At 50.3% G+C, this 22,975-nt stretch overlaps 2 protein-coding genes across 7 annotated transcripts; one reads left to right on the top strand and one right to left on the bottom strand.

Moving 5' to 3' along the window:
* Positions 1-619: 619 nt before the first annotated feature.
* CDC25C (cell division cycle 25C) lies at positions 620-12,582 on the bottom strand. Of its 6 annotated transcripts, none has more exons than XM_005282282.5 (16): positions 12,449-12,582; positions 12,011-12,217; positions 10,987-11,078; positions 9,798-9,837; positions 6,473-6,506; positions 6,201-6,287; positions 5,807-5,884; positions 4,998-5,135; positions 4,461-4,544; positions 3,999-4,151; positions 3,165-3,266; positions 2,635-2,697; positions 2,091-2,189; positions 1,842-1,975; positions 1,605-1,716; positions 620-1,272 (listed from the first exon to the last, which is right to left on the bottom strand). In XM_005282282.5, the coding sequence occupies exons 2-16, from the start codon at positions 12,196-12,198 to the stop codon at positions 1,132-1,134; spliced, it is 1,545 nt and encodes a 514-aa protein (XP_005282339.2). In that variant the 5' UTR covers positions 12,199-12,217; positions 12,449-12,582; the 3' UTR covers positions 620-1,131. The 6 variants fall into 6 exon arrangements, with proteins under 6 accessions (XP_005282339.2, XP_065411338.1, XP_065411341.1 ...); XM_065555266.1 differs by having other exon boundaries at positions 12,348-12,466; XM_065555269.1 differs by lacking the exons at positions 12,011-12,217; positions 12,449-12,582 and adding an exon at positions 11,820-11,944.
* A 167-nt stretch (positions 12,583-12,749) lies between these two features.
* On the top strand, positions 12,750-21,103 carry LOC101939590 (oocyte-specific histone RNA stem-loop-binding protein 2-like). The gene is made up of 7 exons (XM_065555272.1): positions 12,750-12,869; positions 13,813-13,890; positions 18,560-18,658; positions 18,740-18,844; positions 19,180-19,339; positions 20,035-20,154; positions 20,533-21,103. The coding sequence occupies exons 1-7, from the start codon at positions 12,820-12,822 to the stop codon at positions 20,650-20,652; spliced, it is 732 nt and encodes a 243-aa protein (XP_065411344.1). The 5' UTR covers positions 12,750-12,819; the 3' UTR covers positions 20,653-21,103.
* The last annotated feature ends 1,872 nt before the right edge of the window (positions 21,104-22,975 follow it).

Raw genomic sequence — 22,975 nt, 5'->3', positions numbered from 1 at the left:
CAATGTCCATGCAAAATATAACTGGGACATAAGGATTTCTAGCCCAGGGCTCCTGTCAGAGTGTCCCTGCTAAAAGCTTCAGAGGAAGGTGCAAAAAACCAAACCCGTAATGGACAATTTTGGAATAACCTGCCCCTGAGGTCTTCCTAACTTTGGCAGTTGGCATGTGCCTTGAAGCAGGATTCATATTCCTCCTAACGGGATGTTCTCCTTATCCATATAAATGGTTAACTCCCCCTCTTTATGGGTGGGAATTTCAAACTTGTCTTTTCCCCAACATCCTAAATGGAGATAATGGTAGAAGTCAATATCCTAGTGAGCCAAGCAGGAAGCAAAGATTTGCATATGTGATTTGATTAGCTGCTGTTCATCAATTCCTTAAGTGACTGTGAGATGCTAATAAGGATGCAGCAGAGATGTCATCTGATTGGTTAACATTGTTCCAGCCTTCAGTGTTAACCTTATAGAGGCTTACACATCACAGGACTTCTCAGCCAATCATAGGCCAGGATTTGGCATCTGTTTAGTCACCCAGGGGCTTCTGCCACAAGATGATTTAATAATATCCTAATGGTACAAATGGGTGGGAGTCACCAGGCTGGAGGGACAGGGAGAGCTGTTCAAATCAAGCACTTTGGTATCTGTTTATTCTGTCACTAAAAAGAGACAATTAAATGCAAAATCTAGAGTAACAGTGAAGAGAAACATGGAGGTTCCTGCTAGAAGCAGGAGATGGAAAAAGGAGTCAAAGCTCAGGCTGTGACATACCCTGCTCTGCAATGGCGGGGCACAACATTGAGAGGCAGCCTAGAACCTGGCCCGCTCTGTGCCTTCCATGTGAAGGAGGCCCCGTTTCCTTACAGACTGCTAGGTCCACCCGGGTCATGCTCAGCCACAGTCTTTCCAAAATGCAGCATCAAGAATCAAGACCTTTTTTAACCAGCCTTCCTGTAGCATTTGTTAGCATCTGAAATGGCTGAAGATGGCTGCAGTTTCCACAGGACAAGGCAGGTTCCCACTTTCCAGCCTCTGACTGTCACTGAGTGACCCACTTCCAAGAGAAAAAAAACTGTTGCTGTGCAAGGCAGAGCCCTTCCAAGCAGTGCCCACTCAAGGCTGCTGCCTCTGCCCTCACAACTTCATGAGACGAGCGATTTGGTCGCGTCTCCTCCGGTCTCCAGCCCACAACTTGCTCTTGGTACGGAATTTCAGCAACTCTGCCTTGTAGTCTTGGTGGTGCATTGGACAGTAGTCCTGGGGTTCACAGAGCTCCTGAGAAAGGAAGGGAAGACACATTATCCAGCTAGAGCAAGGGAACCCTAGCCAGCCCATCTAGACAATTCCAATGGTGGGAGCTGGGTCTGCTGTGTTCTCAGTGGTATGGCATTGTTTCTTTGGTTTCACCTCACTGGTAACGAACACCTACTAGTGGGCAGCGGGGCACAGTCTAGTGGTCCAAGCACAGCAATGGAAACTAGGAACTCAGTTCTAATCCCACTGCTAACACTGACTTTTCTGACTTGCTGCGGCCTTGAGGCAAGTCAGCCCCCATCTCAGAAGGTCTGAGACTCCTTATCCCCACCAGTTGGATGCCCTGCCATTACCCTGTACTCAGGGAAGAACTCCTTGTAGCCTCCCTTCAGGACGTAGAGCTCAGGATAGTGCAGTGCAGGGTACTCATTCATGGCTCGATCTTCTGCCCTCAGATAGCGGCACCTTCAAACAGCAACATGTGGAGCTAAGTCAGACAGGCAGCAGCAGGAGTTATTTCAGCAAGGAGCACCCTCCCCCTGCTAGCAGCTGTCTTTTCCCAGCTTTGACCAGACAGGACCTGCACTCACATCTTGGGGCCCCGTTCTGAGGAGAATTCACAGTGGAACACAAGGACAATGCGTTTCTGTGGCGTGGACGGGAACAGAGGCTTCTTCAGCAAGAACTCGAAGACATCTTCCTGCCTGTGAAAGTTCAGAGCCCCCTACAGTGCAGACATGGGGGGGGGGGGGGTTAAGAAAGATCAATTCTCAGCAACACATGGGGATATTGACATCCCAGTTCCACCCCCTACTTCAGACCCTCCCCAGTCCCCTCACCTTTATGTGCCCCCCCCAATACTCATAGGGGTAGCGACAGTCGATGATGTAGAATGTCTCAATCAAGCTTTGGAATTGCCCAAAGAGAAGAGCAGCCACCTGTAAAGGATCCAATTTACACTTAAAGGATTCAACAATGAGGGGCAGCTCCCAGCCACACAACTTCCCCTTCTGAGACAGAACTGCTCTTCTTGCCAGGCCAGCAAGAGCCACAGGCTGTGTGCAGCAGGGATTGCTCAGTCAAAAGACAAGAGAACATTCAAGTGACGCTTGTGGCTGGAAAAGGGTGCGTCTAATTATGCTCTAGTGCTAACAAGCTTTGAAGGCTGGATTAAGGAGTCTTTCTCCACATTAATGCAGTCAAGACTTGAATCAGGATTCACAAGCAGCAGCTTCAACAGGCAGGTCAAATAGCCCCCACCAAGCAGCTCTCAGGAGTAACACACAAGGATGTTGGAGGGGAGGGAGAGGCAGAGCTGGGAGCACAGGCACGCTTGGGTGGGGAAGGACACAGTTACAGACACGGGGGCAGGCCATTGCTCACAGTCTCCGGAGTGATGTATCTCAGATCCTGTTGCCTTCCTGTCACTGTCGGCAGCGCATACACCTAGAGAGACATTCTCAGTCCAGCTCAGAATCATAATAGCTGCAAGGACCCTGCTCTTCTAGATCCTCAAACTCAGACTGGTTTCCACCCCCCAGGCCCTTTGGTGACTGTCCCTGTATCCTTCACCCCCCATCCACTGATTAAATCCATAACTGTTTCTTTGAGCACAGGATTCCTGTGTTTGCTGGGAGGTATTGCTCTCAGATCCTTGACTTACCTGCCACCTCCCTGTGGGCATCAGGATTTGATTTTGAATCAAAGATTGTTTAACATGTAGAAACCAAACCAGCTCCCTAGGAGTGTCTCTGGGGGTTACGGCCTAGGATTCTCATCCCTCTGCTGTGCAGCAAGGAAAATAATTAGCTCTGCACATCAACATTAGGTGGCTCCTTCTCCCACATCAAGGCGTACCCCTTTCGAGAGCTGGGAGACTGCTCAGGGCACAGGTGGCTGGAGCAGACACAGACCTTAGAGAAGTCCCCGATGAGCTGTCGGAAGCCATAGTCCTGATCAAGAACTTTGACAATTTCCATGTCTGAGAGTGAGGCCGTCTTCTTCAGAGTTGCACCCTGCAACCAATCAGGCAGCCATCAGCAATACACAAGCCAACCAGTCCCTAACCGGCTACTCCACTGTGTGGCTCTGCCCATATGGGCTGGCCAACACCCGTCTTACAGTTTCCCCAAAGCAAAGGCTGGACTACCCCCTCCAAAGTCCCTGGCATAAGAATGGCCAGACTGGGTCAGACCAAAGCTCCATCTATCCCAGTATCTTGGCTTCCAACAGTGGCCAATGCCAAGTGCCCCAGAATGAACAGGACAGGTAATCATCAAGTGATCCATCCCCTGTTACCCATTCTCAGCTTCTGGCAAACAGAGGCTAGGGACACCATCCCTGCCCATCCTGGCTAATAGCCATTGATGGACCTATCCTCCATGAATTTATCTAGTTCTTTTTTGAACCCTGTTATAGTCTTGGCCTTCACAACATCCTCTGGCAAAGATCCTCTTGGCCTTCATAACATCCTCTGGCATATCCCCCCTTAGTCATCTCTTTTCCAACGTGAAAAGTCCCAGTCTTATTAATTTCTCCTCATATGGAAGCTGTTCCATACCCCCAATCATTTTTGTTGCCTTTTTCTGAACCTTTTCCAATTCCAATATATCTTTTTGAGATGGAGAGACCACATCTGCACGCAGTATTCAAGATGTGGACGTACCATGGATTTATATAGAGGCAATATGATATTTTGTCTTATTATCTATCCCTTTCTTAATGATTCCCAGGTCTGGCTCCCTTACCTGCTCCAGCTCCTCATAGACAGGGTTGCGTCTCAGTTTCACCTTGACTGGAGTTTCATTGTCCTGGCATCTCACTATTCGCTTCAGCACCGGTCTGTCCAACTTCTCTGGCATGGATGGTGAGCGGTACAGGCGACTTCTGTTGATAGAGATCTGCTTGGAGACAGACAAGAGGGGAAGGAAAGGCAAGTCACAAGGGGGCGCCATCTCCCCAGCTCAACACTTTTGGAGCAATGCTCCCTTCCCGGAAGCCTGGGTTGCAGAGGCCCATCTCTGTAAAGCCCCTTTGGAGCTGGAAGCAGAGCAGCTCCTCCTAGAATGGCAATAAGTGGCTAGTGAGCAATGCCAGCCCAAGCAGCACCCCCCAGTCCAAGAATGATTTTTGCCCTGCAGGATACAAGCTTTGCCCAGACACCTGGGCAGGTCCGATTTAATGATGTATTAGTAGGTAAGCTCACTCACTTCACTGACATTGATGTCCTGTGTGAGGAGGGGTCCAGAGAGCAGGACAGCCATGCTGGAGGACAGGTTCCCAGCCACTGATTTCTGGGGGGCATAGAAACAGCATTAATCACAAGCACAACTCACCTGAAATCACTGTCAGGCATCCAGTGACCAAGAGTAACCCGTAGCTGTATGCTGCTGTGCCCCGCGATGGAGGGAGAACACACAGCTAGGGATCTGCTAGTGTCCAGGAGGGCTGCTCACCATATCCCAGGTCGCTCCACTCCTCCAACTGTGGAAGGGGAGAGGTGAGCTCTGCATCTTCTCCAGTGGAGCTCAGGCTGCCAATACTTTGTCCAACTAAACACTATCAAAGCTACCCGGCTCCCTAGAAATATCCAGAATGCACCTAAACACCTGCTGGCTCTTGGTAGCCTGTCAGTCCAGACCAGGACAGACTTTGCAGTGTCTACTTCCCCAGCTTGTGAACTGCTCCATGAAACACACAGTGGAATACATGCAGAGCAGATGATGACTATGCCTGGCTACTCTCACCTCCATGTCTTCTTGTTCATTGGGGAAGAGCTCTTCAAAGCTGTCCAAGTTCTCTGCCATTCTGCATGGATGCGGTGCCACTGCAGCAATTGGGCTGCCCAAATCTTTCACTTCACACTCCTCCAAGCCCCCTGCATCCTGACAGGGGAAGAGATGGAGTTACAGTCCTGCAACAGTGCCTTGTTCCCACCCAGGCAAGCTGCACTGCAGATCCCAGACCTGCTCTGCCATGCTGTCAGTACCACTCTCTGACAGTAACTCCTGATGGTCGAGAACCAGACTCCATATGGTCAGTCTGTTAACTAATCCCAAAGAGTACTGCCTAGGGCTGTTGCAGAGCAGACTTCCCTGACTGCCCCCAGCGTCAAACCAATTCACAAACCTGTGAACTCTCTGATTCCTGCTCTCCACAGAAAGCAGGGCTTCAGACAAGGCACAGTGCCCCCATAAGAAAAGGGAGATCTGACCCAGCCTGCTCCCGTCCTCCACATCTCAGAGGAGGGCTCATCCCCACCCAGCCCTCTCTATCATCGGGGGAGGGATAGCTCAGTGGTTTGAGCATTGGCCTGCTAAACCCAGGGTTGTGAGTTTAATCCTTGAGGGGGTGCCACTTAGGGATCTGGGGCAAAATCGGTACTTGGTCCTGCTAGTGAAGGCAGGGGGCTGGACTTGATGACGTTTCAGGGTCCCTTCCAGCTCTATGAGATAGGTATATCTCCATATATTATATTAAATATCATTGGCATTATCCTCTCCACACTCACCGTATCAGATCATTGGATACTGAGAAGCCTGAAGCATTAACTCACCAGCTGAGCTGTTGCTCTCTTTCGAAACAGCAGGGACCTAGGCATTTGCCACCCTGGGCGCTTAAACCAGCGGCCCTCCTGAAACAAGAGAAAGGGGAAAGGGCCTTGAGCTGAGAGCTGGCCACATCCGCCACCTCCAGGGTCAAGAGCCTAAGACAGTTTCAAACCTCCCCCGGCATTAAACAGGCCTTGGATCTTGGTTAGGAGTAGATTCAGCACCACAGTTAGTGGGGAAGGAGGAAAGCAATTTGGGGATCCTAGAGGATTACCCCCTTCCATATTCAGTGCTTGGTAAGGATTCTGTGCTACAGAGCTGCAGTACATGTGCTCCCATCTGCCACCACTTCCAGCAAATGCCTGTGCAGCCCCCCGGTCCCATCCAGCAGGTACTCACGTTTTCCTTGTTCAGGGAGTTGTCTATCTTGTTGCTCTCTCGCTGCATGGAGCCTGGGGAACTCGGTGTGCTGCATAATACCTGGGGCTACAATGCACAGAAGGGATTGCTCACTGGGACAATGGTAAACATGAGCCCTGAGACCTGCAGTCAGTGTCACACTGCACCTAGCCTCCTTACAACAGCCCACAGCATTTCCTGGGCCTGCTCAGATGCCCCAACTCCTCCCGGTAACAAAATAACCTGTCTCCCAACGAAGAGGAGTCACTTACCAGGAAAGATTTTACATTCTGCCTCTGTGCCTCTCTGCAGGGAGAAAAACAGTCTGTCAGAGTGTCCTGGGGCTTGCTCTGCTGTCCAGCCTGCACGTCCTCAGGGGGGACCCACGCACTTCAGTATGTCCCTGCAGAACTTGTGCCGAATGACAATGCTCAGCACTAACACAGCACCCTGGTGATACTCAGCAGGCAGGACAGGACGATTATCCCATTTTATGGAATGGACACTGAGTCTCGGAGAAACAGAATCTCGCTCCAGGCCAAATGGTGAGTCACTGGCAGAGCTGGGATTAGAACTCAGGGATCCTGCCCCTCATTTTACAGATCATCCCCCTATTTATGCTGAACAGGACATGGCTGGCCAGCTGCAAACTGTCTCTCTCAGATTTACAGAGTCTTGTGTAAAACTGAGTAAGAAATAATACCACACCCAATGCAACTGGTGCTCCCAGGATGACCCTAAAAACCAAGTTTCCACATCACAAAAAGCACTGCTTTGTCAGTAGGCTCAGAAAAGAGAGATTGAATTGTTCCCTTCAAAGGCCTCCAGACCCAAACTCCACCTGTCCAGGCCCAGGCAGGACTGAAACCAGAAAATATGTACTGCATGGGGCCAGCTAAAGACAACGTGGGGAGCCGCTCTAGGCAAGAACCTGCAGGCTGTCTATAATCAACAGGAGGCTGCCTCATGAGAGGAACATGTTGATGAGTGCGTAGGAGAGAAAACAGCCATTTCTGACAGCAGCCTAGCCAATGCACCACCTGCTCTGGAATGTCCCCTGCATGGGTGGGCAGAGCTGGGAAGCAATAAGCTCCCGTCTAGGAAACTCTGAACAAACGTCAAAGATTCTTCTCTTGTGTATTGCAGTAGTGCCCAAAGGCCCTGCTTGGGCATCACTGCGCTGGCACTGCCCCAAAGAGCTCAGTCTAATCTGAAATAGGCTTGCCAAGCGAGCGTGCCAGACAGAGGAGGGTGTGCATGTGCTGGGGGGATGGGATCCGATCCAGCCTTAGCCATAGGGCTGGATGCTGCACAGTCATCCTGTTAATTTTACAAACTGCACTCAGCCCAGTCAGCCTTGCTGTCATTACATTAAAATAAAAAAATAAAGTGCAAGGTCTCAGCAGAAGTGGTTCTTGAGGAAGGATTTGAGGGAGAAGAGACCAGTGGCCTGCTGTACTAATTTAGATGGAATATGGGCTGAAGGTGTTAACATAACCCAGTCACTGTCCAACATTAAACAAGGTCTGGGGTTTGGTATACAGAGACCACAGCCTGCTTAGTACTATGGCAGACACATCATTAAAAATCCTTTTTAATCTTTTATTAAAGATGCAGAAAAGAAGGAAAGCAGTTAAGGCATTTCAAGTGTGAAGTATTAAGTAAGGCTTTCATTTTAACATCCCTTGTTCCCTTTCCTGTTAGCTGTAAGGAGTTTTATAAGAAAAAAAAAACCCTCGTGTGACAGTCTATTCGATGGTCTCAAAGATGAACTAGGTAATCCTTAGTCCTGCCATGAGTGCAGGGGACTAGACTAGATAACCTCTCAAGGTCCCTTCCAGTCCTATGATAATTACTGTCCTCTTTGGTAAGAGTGAAAAGATTAGTTGAGATGAGCTGAAGCTGTTGTTGTTGCTACTTCTGTTAAAGTCCTAAACTGTCCCTTTGGGGAAAAGAAGTTAGCTGAGATTGATGACAGCTGAAGCAGCAGCAACAGCTCCAGTTTAAATCCAATCTCGTTTCATCTCAGGTGGTGGTTGGGATTCAGCTGGAGCCACTATGGGTGGCAATGTCATCTGTCTCAGTCTGGTCAGGACATTGCTCAGGATGAAGGTAACAGAGGCCCAGAAACCCAGGAGATGGTGGGGGTGACAGCCATGGTGGCAAAGCTTGCTTCCATTTGTTCTTCCCTATTTTCTTCCCCAAATCTCTTTCTTTAACGACCGATAAAAGGAACAGTGGGTAAAATAGCTGTTGTAATAACTGGCCCTACAACTTTACCTTAACTGTATGAAAGTTCTAAGATGTTACCTGTAATAACAGATGTTAATGAAAGTAGGTCAAATTGTTTTCAGTAATGAATGTTTATTATTTAGTCCACCAGTTAGGGCTAGTTTCTGACATACCAATTTTGGTTACTTAATTTCTGGTTCCACATCATCTGTTTACCAGGCATGATTTTAATATATTCTTTGAGTTATATCAAAGTTGCCTTTTTGTTTAGACTAATTCAGTTTGTCTGTCTCCCTTTTGTATCTTGTCCCATCAACATTTGTTGTCATAGGCTATTGTCACATATTATGAACGTTTATATACTTATTACAGTTGAGCTCATAATTAAGAGTAAATTTGTAGACCTAATTATTACAACAGGCCTTCAGATTTACTCAGAGAGCTTTTTTGATTTTACCTTGCTGCTCTTTTCACATGTGAGCACAGCAATGCAGGTATATGCCAGAAATGGTGCCTGCCTGACCGTGCTGGAGAACGGGACAGGTACTGTATGGACAGCTGCAGCACAGAACTTCATTTCACCCCCTCACATGCCTCAATCATATTTTGGAAGGATCCCATCAAAGGGAATTCAATTACTGTGGCCCATTTAGTCCTTGGTCTCTTCTCCATTGAGGCTGCTGACAAACCAGTGTTTTTATGTGATATGAAAACCTCTGAACTGAGCTGAGGCAGTTTAAAAAACACACAATGCTCATTGCACATAAGAACCAGAGCCACAGAATAGAAACTACTTTTGGTTACTACTAACGGTAGCCAGATCTGAACAGCTGATTGGAGGTGAAGGAGTCCATATCATTACTGAAAAAAGCAACAGAGGGTCCTGTGGCACCTTTGAGACTAACAGAAGTACTGGGAGCATAAGCTTTCGTGGGTCAGAACCTCACTTCTTCAGATGCAAGGCACCATATCATTACTGACCTTCTCCGTAAATTAATGGTGGTTATGATTAAATAGAGTTCAAAAGGAAAAGGAGTGCAAAGACTCAGCAGCTGGAAAGGAAAGGTTTGCATGACATGGCACATGGCGCACTCCATCTAGAACCTAAATGTTAACACTCCTTGCTTAACTACACAGTATCTTCCAGCCAGGAGTCACTGACATTTTATAAAGATAAGAAAACTATCTGGACAGGTCAGGAAAGATCCCTGCTACTTTTGAGTGGGACTCTCTTCCTCAGCCCAAGCGTGGTATGTATTGCCATTTCAGAGGATATCATTCTTCATCTGATCTGGCTCATTAACAGGAACTACAGATACTGTAGTGATGGGTGCTCATAGAAGAGCCCTGATATACAGAACTTACAGCCCATCCTGAGGTCCTGATGAGTCCACCCGACCTGCAACTGAAGAGAGATAAGTCAGCAAAACACAGTGGGCATGAGCATGGAGAATAAAGTCGGAGCAATTATGTGAAATGAAGAAAAGGCATCTAGAGTCTCCTGTGGCCAACATTCTATGACTACCCAAGATGAGAGATTAGACAGAAAAGGATAATGGTAGGCTGAATATCAGGAATACCTCCTAGTGAGGAGACCCATGCTGTGGAATGGTCTCCAGGAAGTAACTGGAGACATTTCAAACTACAGTGGGAAAAATTCTAGAAATTATACAGCCGGGCTCAGTACTGGACAGTCCCAAGGGGTGGATGAGACAAAGTTGAAGATTTTGAAATTCACAAAACTAGCAAAGCCGCGTTTGCTACTGATTTAACTTGTTCAAGGAAGACTACATTTGTAACCTTCACTTTTAAGGCAGAGTGAGACAGGGGATGTGCTCCACTAATATTGCTGATGTGTTGCAACAGCATCCCTAGGTTTATGTAAACTGTAAAAACAAATTATCCCATGTGCCAATGCTTTCCATGCTTTGGCAACAGCACAGCTAGAGAACAGTTCAAGGGAGCATTCTAAGAGAATAGCTACAACAGCCAATCTTTTCACTATAAGGATGGCAGAGTCCTTTCCACCTGGCTAGGCTGTGAAGCCTCAGCCTTGTGGAAGCTGGGCTCATTTTGGACGGTCTCATATTGAAGGGGTGTACAGCTGGAGTTGAGGATTCTGAGAGTCTTGGCACCATTATTAACAATTACAAGCACTGACTGTTGGAAATGGCTAGTCAAGTGAGTTGCAGCTACTGCCTATACTATGCAAAACGTGCTTGTTTTACTTGTCTTCACCTAACCACAACCCATCTATCTGTTTAATCCACCTGCTGAATCTTTTCATAATCCCAGAATGAGAGAGTTCTCAGGAACTCTATTACTTATTTAACAGCACATAGCAAAATGAGGTACTGGTCCTTGATTGGGACCCCTAGGTAGGCATTCTTGCAATACAAAATAAATAATAAAATAAAATAATGGGAAGGGGCTGAACTGGCTGACAGTACTAGTTGTAACCAAAATGTTCTTTTGGGTCTTGCCACCAGCATAATAGCAAGCAATAAAACTAGAGCTAAGGCTCAGAATTTTGTCCCAGCCGGTCAGCTCTTACCAGCCATGTCTGGGGAATGGGTGAAATTGAAGGCAGGCATCTCCTCACCACTGCTGAGATCAGACAGATCTAGACAGCACTTTGGTGTATCCCTGCAACAACAAATCAAAATCAAAAGTATCAGGGGATGGGGAAAATTGTGACATTTTTGTAAATCAGCATGTGGACATCAAGGTATGAGACTGCACTGGATCCAACAGCAGGATCTTTGTCAGAACTCTTTTTTGCATCATGCACCCACTTAGAGCCGCCGGAACCCTAAGAGGTACCTTCCCCAGCCCTACCCAAAGGGCTCAGAACCTGAGCTTTGTGAGCCATTTCGGAAGGTCTTGAGGTGCCTTTATAAAAAGATGAGGTTTAGTGGCCATGCTGTTCACATCAAGAAACGATTTTTTTTTTAAATGAGAAGCCGCCCCTCGAGTTTCTTGCAGGAGCCGGTGCTGGGACAGAGAGTCTTATAGTCCTCTTGGTTCCTTTTGAACAGGCCTCGCAGGCATCACAACCTTTAGACTAAAGTTGTTTTCAACACAGTGATGCAAACACTAAACAGCAAGAAATCCTAAATTTAGGCCTGAATTTATCAACCCTCCCCCCACCCATCAAGAGCAAGCTGCTGACCCAGTCCTTGTAGCAGGAGCACTAGTTGATGTGTTCATCCTGACCCAAGCTGAGCAAAGAGACTGCTCTTACCGCCCCCCGCTTCTTCTCCAATGCCACCTGCACTACTTGGGGAAGATCAGAAGCACTATTAGGTCTCTGCCCGCTGGGCAGCCTGAGCGGCAGGTGGATGAAACGCCGAAGGATTTCAGCAAAAGAACAAGCTAAGCTTGTACCTGGCCCCTGTTCTGCTACGGGGCGTTTGCTGGCAGGGCGGGTGGAGGGCAGATTTCGTTTCCATTAGGGTGGATGCCGAGTCTGTCCCCCGGCACTGCACTCGTGCCTGGGGCTGTTCCTCATCCCCGCTCCCCGTCAGGAGAGTTTCCCCGCGTGCTCCCCGCGCCCGAGGCGGCGAGACGGGATTTACCCAGCCAAGGCGCTGAGGTTCCTAAGGCCCCGAGCGAGGTCGGTGACCGGGGTGCGGGGCAGCTCCGGGGTGAAGGGCAGGGAGACCTCGGTGTCCCGCAGCAAGTTCAGCACCATCCTGCAGCTGGCTCGGAAGCCGAGACGCGAGCGGGGGCCGCCGGCTCCCCCGGGGGAGAGATTCCCGGCCATGGCGCCGCGGGACCGCCACCTAGGAGCACACAAGCCGGGTCACCCGCGGCCCATCGCCAGGGCCTCCGGGCGCCCGCGGGTCACGCCCCCACCCGGGACAGGCGGGTCCCGGCTCGCTCGCCCCCCAGCCGCGCGCCGCCCTCATTGACCCGCCGGCGCCGCGCCGCGCCCCGCCGATCGCTGGCCCGGTCTCGCCTCGGGCCCCGAGCCCCGCAGACTTGAATGAAAATAGAGCACGGGGAACTTAAACCTGCCGCCGGATCCCAGCCAATCACAGAGATTGTTGCCGACCGTAGCCAATCAGGGCGACCGGGGGACGGGACCAAACACAAGAGCCGCTCTCTGATTGAGTAATGTCCGCGTGACTCGAGCGAAGTGAGAACCTATTGGGGGAGAGAATGCCGGGCGGGACGTTGCTCTTGATATTGGACAGACGTAAGGGGTTCCGCCCATGTCTAGCGCTTATTGGCTCCGTGAAGCCAATCACCGCCCCCGGGAGCACGTGATGCGCGGGGGCGCGGTCTGTAAGTATTAGTGAGGGGGCGCGCCGCTTATTCCCCAGGCGAACCCTACCTGGTGACGTGGCGTGACGTCACGCGCCGCGCCCGCCCGCCAGTGGCCATGCTGCCCGCGCCTCGCGCGCTGTGTGGCTGGGAGCCGCTGGCCCGCAGGTACCGGCGCGCGGCCCGGACCCCGCAGCTGTCCCGGGGCTGTAACGCCCGGGCGGGGCAGACCTGGGCCGAGCCCCCGGGCCGTGTCCGAGCCGCGCCCCGCTCCCGTAACTCGCTGCGCTGCCCGTGGCGCCCTGTTCCCACGCGGGGCCGGGGAGGCTCCCCCATTCCCCGCCCCCCCGAGCCGCGCCTCCGGCAGCCCTTCGCGGAGCAGGGACCGGGGCGGCTCCCCGGCGCTGGGTGCAGCGGGGGCGGGTGGGACCGTCCCGGTGCCGGTGTCTGTCCCGGTAACTAACGGGGATTCCTGCGGGGGCTTCTCCAGCGCCCGACACGCCGTGACCATCCTCCGGCTCCCGCTGCGCTGCTGCGGCCTGACGTGGCCTTTCCCTGCGCGGTCCCCGAGCGTGGCTGGATGCTCTGCTGGCAGGCGCCCGCCGTGGCTGGGCCAGTGCTGCTCCGGTTGGGGCTCCTAGGCGCTACTGCAAGACACACAATGAACCTGGGTGATAGACTGGCCCTGCTGCCTGTGGTGGCACTCGGGCTTCATTCAGGGTCCAGAGGTGCAGGAACAGGGCGTGCTTGACACCGTGTTTGCATTACTTCATGTTCATAATGCTCCTTAGCCCGTGTCTCACTGGGCTGACAATCCTCTTTAGGCTCAGATAAATTAATTTGGAGGCTTTGTCACCCAGAGCCCTTTGGCCGCCTTCAAAGGTGGTGACTGCTTCCCCTTGGTTTAGAATCATTCTTTGAAGCTCAGTTTTTAGCTGACTCAACTTATTTAAGAGAATTCTATTCCCCGTGCGGGCACTGATTTTTCAGAAGTCAGTGTTTTCTATGGGCTGAGGGGTAGGATGGGTCCCTGAGCTCGCTGCATTGTAGGGAAGGGTTGTGAGCTCTGTCTAGGGTGGAGAATTGATTTTCTTCCATAACTGGCATACAGTTCTCTGTTTCATGACCCTCTTGTTCTTGGATGTGAAGAGCCTGCCTCTGGAAAAGCGTCTGTATGTGAGAAAGACAGGTGGGTGGAAACACACATGGTATGCAGAAGCTTTCTGTCTAGATTACATAGTTAGCAGACATTTGCCTATGGCCTTAGAGAAAAAATGCATATAATTAATGGGGCAAGAATTTCAAAGAAAAAAGAGAGCTGGTGGTGACAAATGTGTCTATTTAGAATTATTTCTATGGCTGCAAGGGAGAACATGATGTTTAATGTAGTGAGAGCTTGGGAGGAAGAATGAGCAATTTGTGCTGGAAAACATCAAGAGTGAGTTGGATGGAGGATGACTAGGGGTATAAGAGCGGCCAGACTGGGTCAGACCAAAGGTCCATCTAGCCCAGTATCCTGTCTTCTGACTGTGACCAATGCCAGGTGCCCCAGAGGGAATGAACAGAACAGGTAATCATCAAGTGATCCATCCCATTGCCCATTCCCAGCTTCTGGCAAACAGAGACTAGGGACATCATCCCTGCCCATCCTGGCTAATAGCCGTTGATGGACCTGTCCTCCATGAACTTGCCTAGTTCTTTTTTGAACTCTGTTGTAGTCTTGGGCTTCATAATATCCTCTGGCAAGAAGTTCCACAGGTTGACTGTGCGATGTGTGAAAAAATACTTCCTTTTGGTTGTTTTAAAATCTGCTACCTATTAATTTCATTTGGTGACCCCTAGTTCTTGTGTTATGAGAAGGAGTAAATAACGCTTCCTTCTTTACTTTCTCCACACTAGTTATGATTTTATAGACCTCTATCATATCCCCCCCTTAGTCATTTCTTTTCCAAGATGAATAGTCCCCGTCTTATTAATCTCATGTCATACAGAAGTTGTTCCATCCCCCTCATCGTTTTTGTTGCCCTTCTCTGTACTTTTCCCAATTCCAACATATCTTTTTTGAGATGGGGTGATCACATCTGCACGCAGTATTCAAGATGTGGGCATACCATGGATATATATAGAGGCAATATGATATTTTCTGTCTTACCATCTATCCTTTTCTTAATGATTCCCAACATTCTGTTTGCTTTTTTGACTGCCGCTGAACATTGAGTGGATGTTTTCAGAGAACTAACCACTATGACTCCAAGATCTTTCTTGAGTGGTAACAGCCAATTCAGACCCCAGCATTTTATACGTATAGTTGGGATTATGGTTTCCAATGTGCATTACTTTGCATTTATCAACATTGAATTTCATCTGCCATTTTGTTGCCCTGTCACCCAGTTTTGTGAGTTCCCTTTGTAACTCTTCACCACTATTTACCCCGCTCCATTCTAAAAACTGACCATTTATTCCTACCCTTTGTTTCCTATCTTTTAACCAGGTTTCAGAGGGGTAGCCGTGTTAGTCTGTATCAGTAAAAACAACGAGGAGTCCTTGTGGCACCTTGGAGACTAACACATTTATTTGGGCATAAGCTTTCATGGGCTAGAACCCACTTCATCAGATGCATGGAGTGGAAAATACAGTAAGCAGGTATATATATTACAGCACATGAAAAGATGGGAGTTGCCTTACCAAGTGGGCGGTCAGTGCTAACGAAGCCAATTCAGTTAGGGTGGATGTGGCCCATTCCCAGCAGTTGACAAGAAGGTGTGAGAACATTATTTTTTCCCCTCTGTTGATATTCACCCCTTCTTGTCAACTGGTGGGTTTTAGTCCATGAAAGCTTATGCCCAAATAAATTTGTTATTCTCTAAGGTGCCACAAGGACTCCTCATTGTTCTATCTTTTAACCAGTTACTGATCCATGAGAGGACCCTCTCTCTTATCCCATGAGAGTTTACTTTGCTTAAGAGCCTTGGGGACCTTGTCAAAGGCTTTCTGAAAATCTAAGTACACTATATTCACTGGATCACCCATGTCCACATGTTTGTTGACCCCCTCAAAGAATTCTAGTAGATTGCTGAGGCATGATTTCCCTTTACAAAAACCATGTTGACTCTTCTCCAACAAATTATGTTCATCTGTGTCTGACAATTCTGTTCTTTACTATCATTTCAGTCAGTTTGTCTGGTACAGAAGTCAAGCTTACCGGCCTCTAATTGCCAGGATCACCTCTGGAGCCTTTTTTAAAAATTGGCGTCACATTAGCTATTCTCAAGTCATTTGGTAGATAAGCTGATTTAAATGATAGGTTACAGACTACAGTTAGTAGTTCTGCAATTTCACATTTGAGTTACTTCAGAACTCGGGTGAATACCATCTGGTCCTGGTGACTTATTACCATTTAGTTTATCAATTTGTTCCAAAAAACCTCTTCTAATGACACCTCAATCTGGGACAGTTCCTCAGATTTGTCACCTAAAAAGAATGGCTCAGGTTTGGGAATCTCCCTCTCATCCTCAGCCATGAAGACCGATACAAATACAGGCAAGTCTCATCTTATGCTGGGGTTACGTTACGTTGTCAGCATGTAAAGTGAAAATCACGTATAGTCAAAATTACATTGAGTCTAATGGTGGGCGGAATCGCCCGCACTACAGGTACAGTATTTAAATTATTTTTCTTTTTGTTTGTTTTAGTTTTTGCCGACCGTGCAAAGCTGAATTCGCGCATGTTAAATGTGCGTAAGATGAGACTCGCTTGTAATTCATTTAGTTTCTCCGCAATGGCCTTATTGTCCTTGAGTGCTCCTTTAGCATCTCGATCGTCCAGTTGGCCCACTGATTGTTTAGCAGGCTTCCTGCTTCTCATGTACTTAAAACATTTTTTGCTATTACTTTTTGAGTCTTTGGCTAGCTGTTCCTTCAAATTCTTTTTGGGCCTTCCTAATTATATTTTTACACCTCATTTGCCAGAGTTTATGCTCCTTTCTATTTTCCTCACTAGGATTTAACTTCCACTTTTTAAGGGATGCCTTTTTGCCTTTCACTGCTTCTTTTATTTTGTTTAGCCACGGTGGCAGATTTTTTGGTTCTCTTACTATGTTTTTTAAATTTGGGATACACATTTAAGTTGAGCCTCTATTATGGGGTCTTTAAAAAGTTTCCATGCAGCTTGCAGGATTTCACGTTTTGCGCTGTACCTTTTAATTTCTGTTTAACTAACCTCCTCATTTTTGTGTAGTTCCCCTTTCTGAAATTAAATGCTGATGTGGTGTTTTCCCGCCACAGGGATGTTAAATTTAATTATATTATGGTCACTATTACCAAGCAGTCCAGCTATATTCACCTCTTGGACTAGATCCTGTGCTCCACTTAGGGCTAAATCAAGAATTGCCTCTTCTCTTGTAGTTTCCAGGACTAGCTGTCCAAGACGCAGTCGTTTAAGGTGTCTAGAAACTTTATCTCTGCATCCCGTCCTGAGGTGACATGTACCCAGTCAATGTGGGGATAGTTGAAATCTCCCATTATTATTGAGATTTTTATTTTAATAGCCTCTCTAATCTCCCTGAGCATTTCATAGTCACTATCACCATCTTGGTCAGGTGGTCGGTAATATATCCCTACTGCTATATTCTTATTAATAGAGCATGGAATTACTATCCTTAGAGATTCTATGGTATAGTTTGGTTCATTTAAGATTTTTACTTCATTTGAATATGCTTTCTTTCACATATAGTGTCACTCCCCCACCAGTATGACCTGGTTCACTGATTCAGATACCGCCCTTCTCCCAGTCTCCTTCCTTGCCCAGAATTCCCATTGCCGCTTTCAGGAAAGTGGCACTACATATCCCAGTAGAGATGTTGCTGTTGCAGAGTGGAACTCTTGGGATTAATCTCCCAGTAGCCCTGTAGACACTAAAAAGTCCTGAGGGAGTATGTAAAGCTATGGTAAGATGTGGGGCTGTAGATTTAGTTTTGTCACATTGCTTAGTTGTCATATATTTTTACTCTGACGGTTGAGATCTCATCCTATTGTCTAAGCACGGACACTTCTTGACCCTGTATAAAACATACAGTCCCGCACACTAAGAAGCTTAGTCTAAAAGATAAACAGAAAATAAGATGGGAAGAAGGTGTTACATTCAAGCATTTTCCTGAGTCACCATTTTCTGTTTTGTAGACGAGGCTGAAGGGATCCCTGCTGATGGCAATAGGTATTTGGGATGAGACCCCTTGACTTGTTCTTATGTCCTTGGTCTGATAGGAAGAGTGTATAAATCAGCCACTGATACTTGCTACATTATAGAAATCTGCCAGTTAATGAAGATTTAGCTTAATTGGCAGTTGGCTATTTGACTCTTAAAGAGAGATACATCTGCATTTTTGAGTTTTGTAGATTTATAATTGTATCTACTTGACTGTTTTCCTTCCCCCTCCTTTGTAAACTCTGGGGCAAGGACTGTCTCTCTGTGTCTGTATAACATGCAGCACAACGGGGCTCTGATTCTGAGTGGGGGACTGTATCACTGCAATACACATAATCTGAGAATATGACTGGCTGCCTTGATCATGTATCCAGGGCTTCCATCAACAGACCCCAGAGCTGGCCTGGAGTAATCCTGTTGCCCTCTCCGGAGAGGTCTGACCGGTCTCAGGGCTTCAGTTCTGAGTTTCAAAGGAATAAACTGTCCCAGAAGCTGAGCTGGATCCTCTGTACCTTTCTGATAAGCTGCATTGCCCAGTTTAGTTCTGCTTCCCAGGACCAAACCGATGGCTGGCTAGTCTGTCGGATGCAGTGGTCACACCTGGATGTGACACAAGCAAGTTTATCGTGCAACAAACTTTCTTTTCCTTGGGACAGGCCCTTGTCATCAAAGCCATTCTCCCCTGGAGTTAATATGGTCAGCGTGGGAATTGGCACAAGGCCAGGCCCAGCAAGAGGCGCCAGCTCAGGATTGAGGTGTGTTGGATGCATGCTGACCATGTGGCTTGTCCAGGGCTGACTTTTGTGTCTCTAGTACTAACTCTTTCTCTTCACCAGATCGGACACTGAGACCGATGAGACCATCCTGCAGAGGAGACAGAAGCAGATAGACTATGGGAAGAATACTATTGGCTACCAGCACTTCCTACAACAGGTCCCCAAGTGAGGTGGTCCCTGGCTTTCACCTCCACTTCCCATATAAGCCTGCTGATTCCGACTGTGACCTCAGGCTCCCCACCAAGGGAAGAGATACCTGAAACTGATGTAAAGTGACTTCCTTCCCTTTGATCCTGCCTGAAGGCAACTTCCTTTCCCTTCCCCCTTCCAAAAGTCCCAGAAACTTGACATATTCAGGAGCCTTTGGAGTGCGCTTCCTACATCCTACTGGGGTCCTATTAGTGCCATGCTCCTGCTGGGTTAGGGTGGTCTTGATGCTGGGGTGAGGAATGTTTAATGGAAGCACGTGGTCACTGATAAATGTCCTGCTTCATTCCCAGGGCCGCTCGGCAGTCAGGGATTCACCCCCGAACTCCAAATAAGTACAAGAAATATAGCCGCCGCTCCTGGGACATGCAAGTCAAGCTGTGGAGACGGGCATTGCATGCTTGGGACCCGCCCACCCAGCATCCTCTCCTGTGTGGACAAGGACTTCCAAGGAAAGTGCCTGCCAGTTGCTCTTGGCCCCTCTAGGGTCTTACAGGAGAGAAACTCTTGTAGGGAGAGGGAGGGGCAGAAGCCTAGCAACATGAAACATGGAGGATCCACCCAAATCAGTGGGTATCCTTCCCAGCGCTTCCTAGAATCCCTCTGCATATAGTGGCCATTACACTGAGCTGCCCTAGGCAGCAACTAGCTAGAGTGAATGGTGTGTTAACATGCCTAGGGGGGCCTGTGAAGCGTGGCACTCTATGGCACTGAGAGTAGGTATCAGGAGCCTTATACCATAGAAGGGAGGGATTGATGCAAGCAAATCCTACCAGGTGCTCAAATGTCCCAGTGGTGAGTGTAGTATAAATTCCCCAGTGCTCTGGAAAATGCTTCTCTGTGTTGTATGTGGTGTGCCTGCTTTGCCATCACCCCCAGCTGCACAGTGGGCATTGGGGAGAAAAGCACAGGGGTCTGGGACCCCAACTGCTGGGTTTGATGAGAGAGCAAGGACTAGGTCCAGCATCTCCTGTCTCTTCTGCCAGTGCTCACTGGAGAGGAGTCCTGCCTACCCCTCCCAGCCTGGACACAAGGAGGCGAAGGGCCTGATGATCTCTCCTAGGTTTGAAGCATGGAGTGGGATGACCAGTGCTGATCCTTTCCACTGACTGAGTCAGTGTGATTTAAATTGCTGTTTGTTTGCAAGGCAGGAGCTGGTGAGTCTCTCAGGAATGATGGAGACAAACTCTTTATGCGGCTTCTCAGAAGATTGGCCTGGTGCCCTGAGGCCTCTTGAAAATCTGCCAGGAGAATCACTGGGCAGACAGGTATTTGGGCTTTGATTGGGCTTGCTTTCTCCTGTTCCTGCTGGTGACAGGGACTTAGGGCAGCAGTAGGGAATGCTATTTAATGGTTCATTGCGAGCACAGGAGTACATAGCAGAGTGATCATCAGCTTGTCAGGAGGGGGTATTGTCCGTGAAGTGAAGTCTGGCAGTCTTGTGCCTTCCTCTGGACGCTCTCTGATGCTGGAAAGTATTGTTGGTCATTGTCCTGGGGAAGGGAAGAATAGGGGGGAAAGGATCCTCAGGGCTCAGCATCCTCTCCAGGGGGACACTGCCATGCTTTGGATTGCAGGCGTGTGCTTTTCACATCAGGTTTGTTTTCTTTCCTTCCTATTCAATTGTCTGTATCCTGTTTTCACAGTTTGCTGGCCTGTCATCTCCTGGCTGCTCCTCTCCATGGCTGCCCCAGATCCACTCCAACTTGCTGCCCTTCCTAGGACACACGCACACCTGCCCATACTGCTCCTGGATGGGGCTATGAGGAGAGTCCAGAGCATTTTCTGCCTCTGAAACGACAGCATTTGGGGAGTGGGCAGAGCTCAGGCATCAAGTTTCATACAAGCCCAGCTGCTAGGATCTCCTGAGCTCATGGAGGACATGAGATTATCCTGAAGCTTGCCCCAGGGACAAGGGGGTGTTAGTGTTGAGGCTTGGAGCTGAGCATCAGACCGCTTACACAATGCACAAACCGAGAGATAGCTGCTGGGTTTGTATCTCCTCACACAGCCCAACTTCCCATGGTGTAGAGAGAGTTTGTCACCTGAGTACCTGTAACCCCAGGCATTGCAGTGATAGGACCAGCATGCATAGGACCAGTTCTTTCTGCTTCCCTTCAGGAATCTGTTCGGTCTCTTGTGTTCCAGGGAGATCTGTATAGAAGGGGTTGGAAAAATGGAAAGGGGGTCAATAAAATTTACCAAAAGACTCTGTAACAGCTGCTGGCTGGGTTCTTTTTTTGTCCCTAGGCCTCTGGGGCTCTGCTCACCACAGGCAGGTTCAGGGTGGCTTTGGCAATTCATGAGGACTCAGATAATGGGGAGTTGTGATCCTTCCCCTAGTGTGGGCACTCCACAAGCTAAGTAAAGATGTCCCTCTGTGCATTGATCTGTAGGAGCAGCCAGACCAGCGAGGAGGGGAAATTCTTGGCAGCAGTTTGTCACATCCAGCTCAGAGGAGAAGTGGTGGGGGAGAGGAGACCACAAAAGGCACAAGGAAACCATGAGTCTTAAGGGAGGAAGTTTACCTTGCCCAAGGGTTAATGTTGCCTTAGGCGCTGCTGCTGCCCTTCTTGCCATTGGTTAGAGGTGAAGATGATTAAATATTTACTGTGAACAGGTCCCTGGCGATCTGCACCATCCAACCCCTCCACGATTGACTATGATGAGCTAGGCAGGAGGCTCTGGCCAGGCCACGCTCTAGTTACCATCTAGCACTTTCCTTCAGCCTTGGGAAAGGGCTCCGAGGCTTGGAAATCCAGGGCAGGGGCAATCTGGGCAGAGAGGGTGCGGCCTGTGCCGATCTGGGCTAGAGGGAAAACTCCACTCCCTGCTGGGTCCTGCTGTAAAGTCCTATGCCCTGCCAGTGACCCCACCATGGCAACAGGTGATGTTTCTCCACATCCTGCCCTGGCAACACATTCCTTGGGGGGCTGAGTGCCCCCCATCCTGCTGCTGGCTACAGTATGGGAAGGGGCCTCTCCTGCTGCCTCCCAGTCCCTCCCACCCCACGCTGGATGGGGAGTCGAGACTCTGCCTCCCCTTGTGTTGAGCTACTCCCTTTTCCCTGCGGGGGGGGGGGGGGCTAGAGGGGATGTGGGTCCTGGGGGGAAGGGGCTGGTTTTGTGTGGGGTTATGGGGGTGGGGACTTGGGGGGCAAGGCTGGGGGGGAGGGGTGATGCTGGTGCGGGAAGGAACGAAGGGGGTCGGCGGGGGGGCCGCTCGGACGCCCCCCCAGACTACAATTCCCGTCGTCCGTTGCTGCACGGTACGGTCCGAAGGGGGAGGCGCCGGGGCTGTGGCGGAGCCGGGTGCGGGGGGAGCCCCGAGGTGGGGCCGCGCCGGACCCCGGTTGGTGACTCCGGCTCGGCCTCAGCGGGCGCGTGGCGGGCGGGCCCGGCGCTGGCTCGGAGCGGAGCTGCCCGGCGCGGAGGGTCCCGGACTGGCCCCCTCGGTCTGTGGCGCGGGGCAGCTTGTCTGGTCCCATAGCCAGGAACAAGCGGGGGCGGCGGGGCGCCTTGGCCTGGGTGACCCCCTGGCTCCTCCGCCCCCCCCCCCCGCCTCGGCTGACAGCCCCCTGCCTCCTCCGCCCCCCCCCCCGCCCCGGCTGACAGCCCCCTGCCTCCTCCGCCCCCCCCGCCTCGGCTGACAGCCCCATGGCTCCTCTGGGCCCCCAACTGCGCCCCCCCCCGCCCCGGCTGACAGCCCCCTGCCTCCTCCGCCGCCCCCCCCCCCGCCCTGGCTGACAGCCCCCTGCCTCCTCCGCCCCCCGCGCCTCGGCTGACAGCCCCCTGGCTCCTCCGCCCCCCCCCCGCCTCGGCTGACAGCCCCCTGGCTCCTCCGCCCCCCCCCCCGCCTCGGCTGACAGCCCCCTGGCTCCTCCGCCCCCCGCGCCTCGGCTGACAGCCCCCTGCCTCCTCCGCCCCCCCCCCCGCCCCGGCTGACAGCCCCCTGCCTCCTCCGGCCCCCCAGCTGCGCCCCCCCCGCCCGGGCTGACAGCCTGCCTCCTCCGCCCCCCCCCGCCCCGGCTGACAGCCCCCTGGCTTCTCCGGGCCCCCAGCTGCGCCCCCCCCCCGCCTCGGCTGACAG

Source organism: Chrysemys picta, chromosome 8, assembly GCF_011386835.1.
Source record: "Chrysemys picta bellii isolate R12L10 chromosome 8, ASM1138683v2, whole genome shotgun sequence".
Taxonomy (NCBI): Eukaryota; Metazoa; Chordata; order Testudines; family Emydidae; genus Chrysemys; species Chrysemys picta.
The sequence above is the reverse complement of the archived record's forward strand: the minus strand, read 5'-3'. Positions and strand labels throughout refer to the sequence as shown.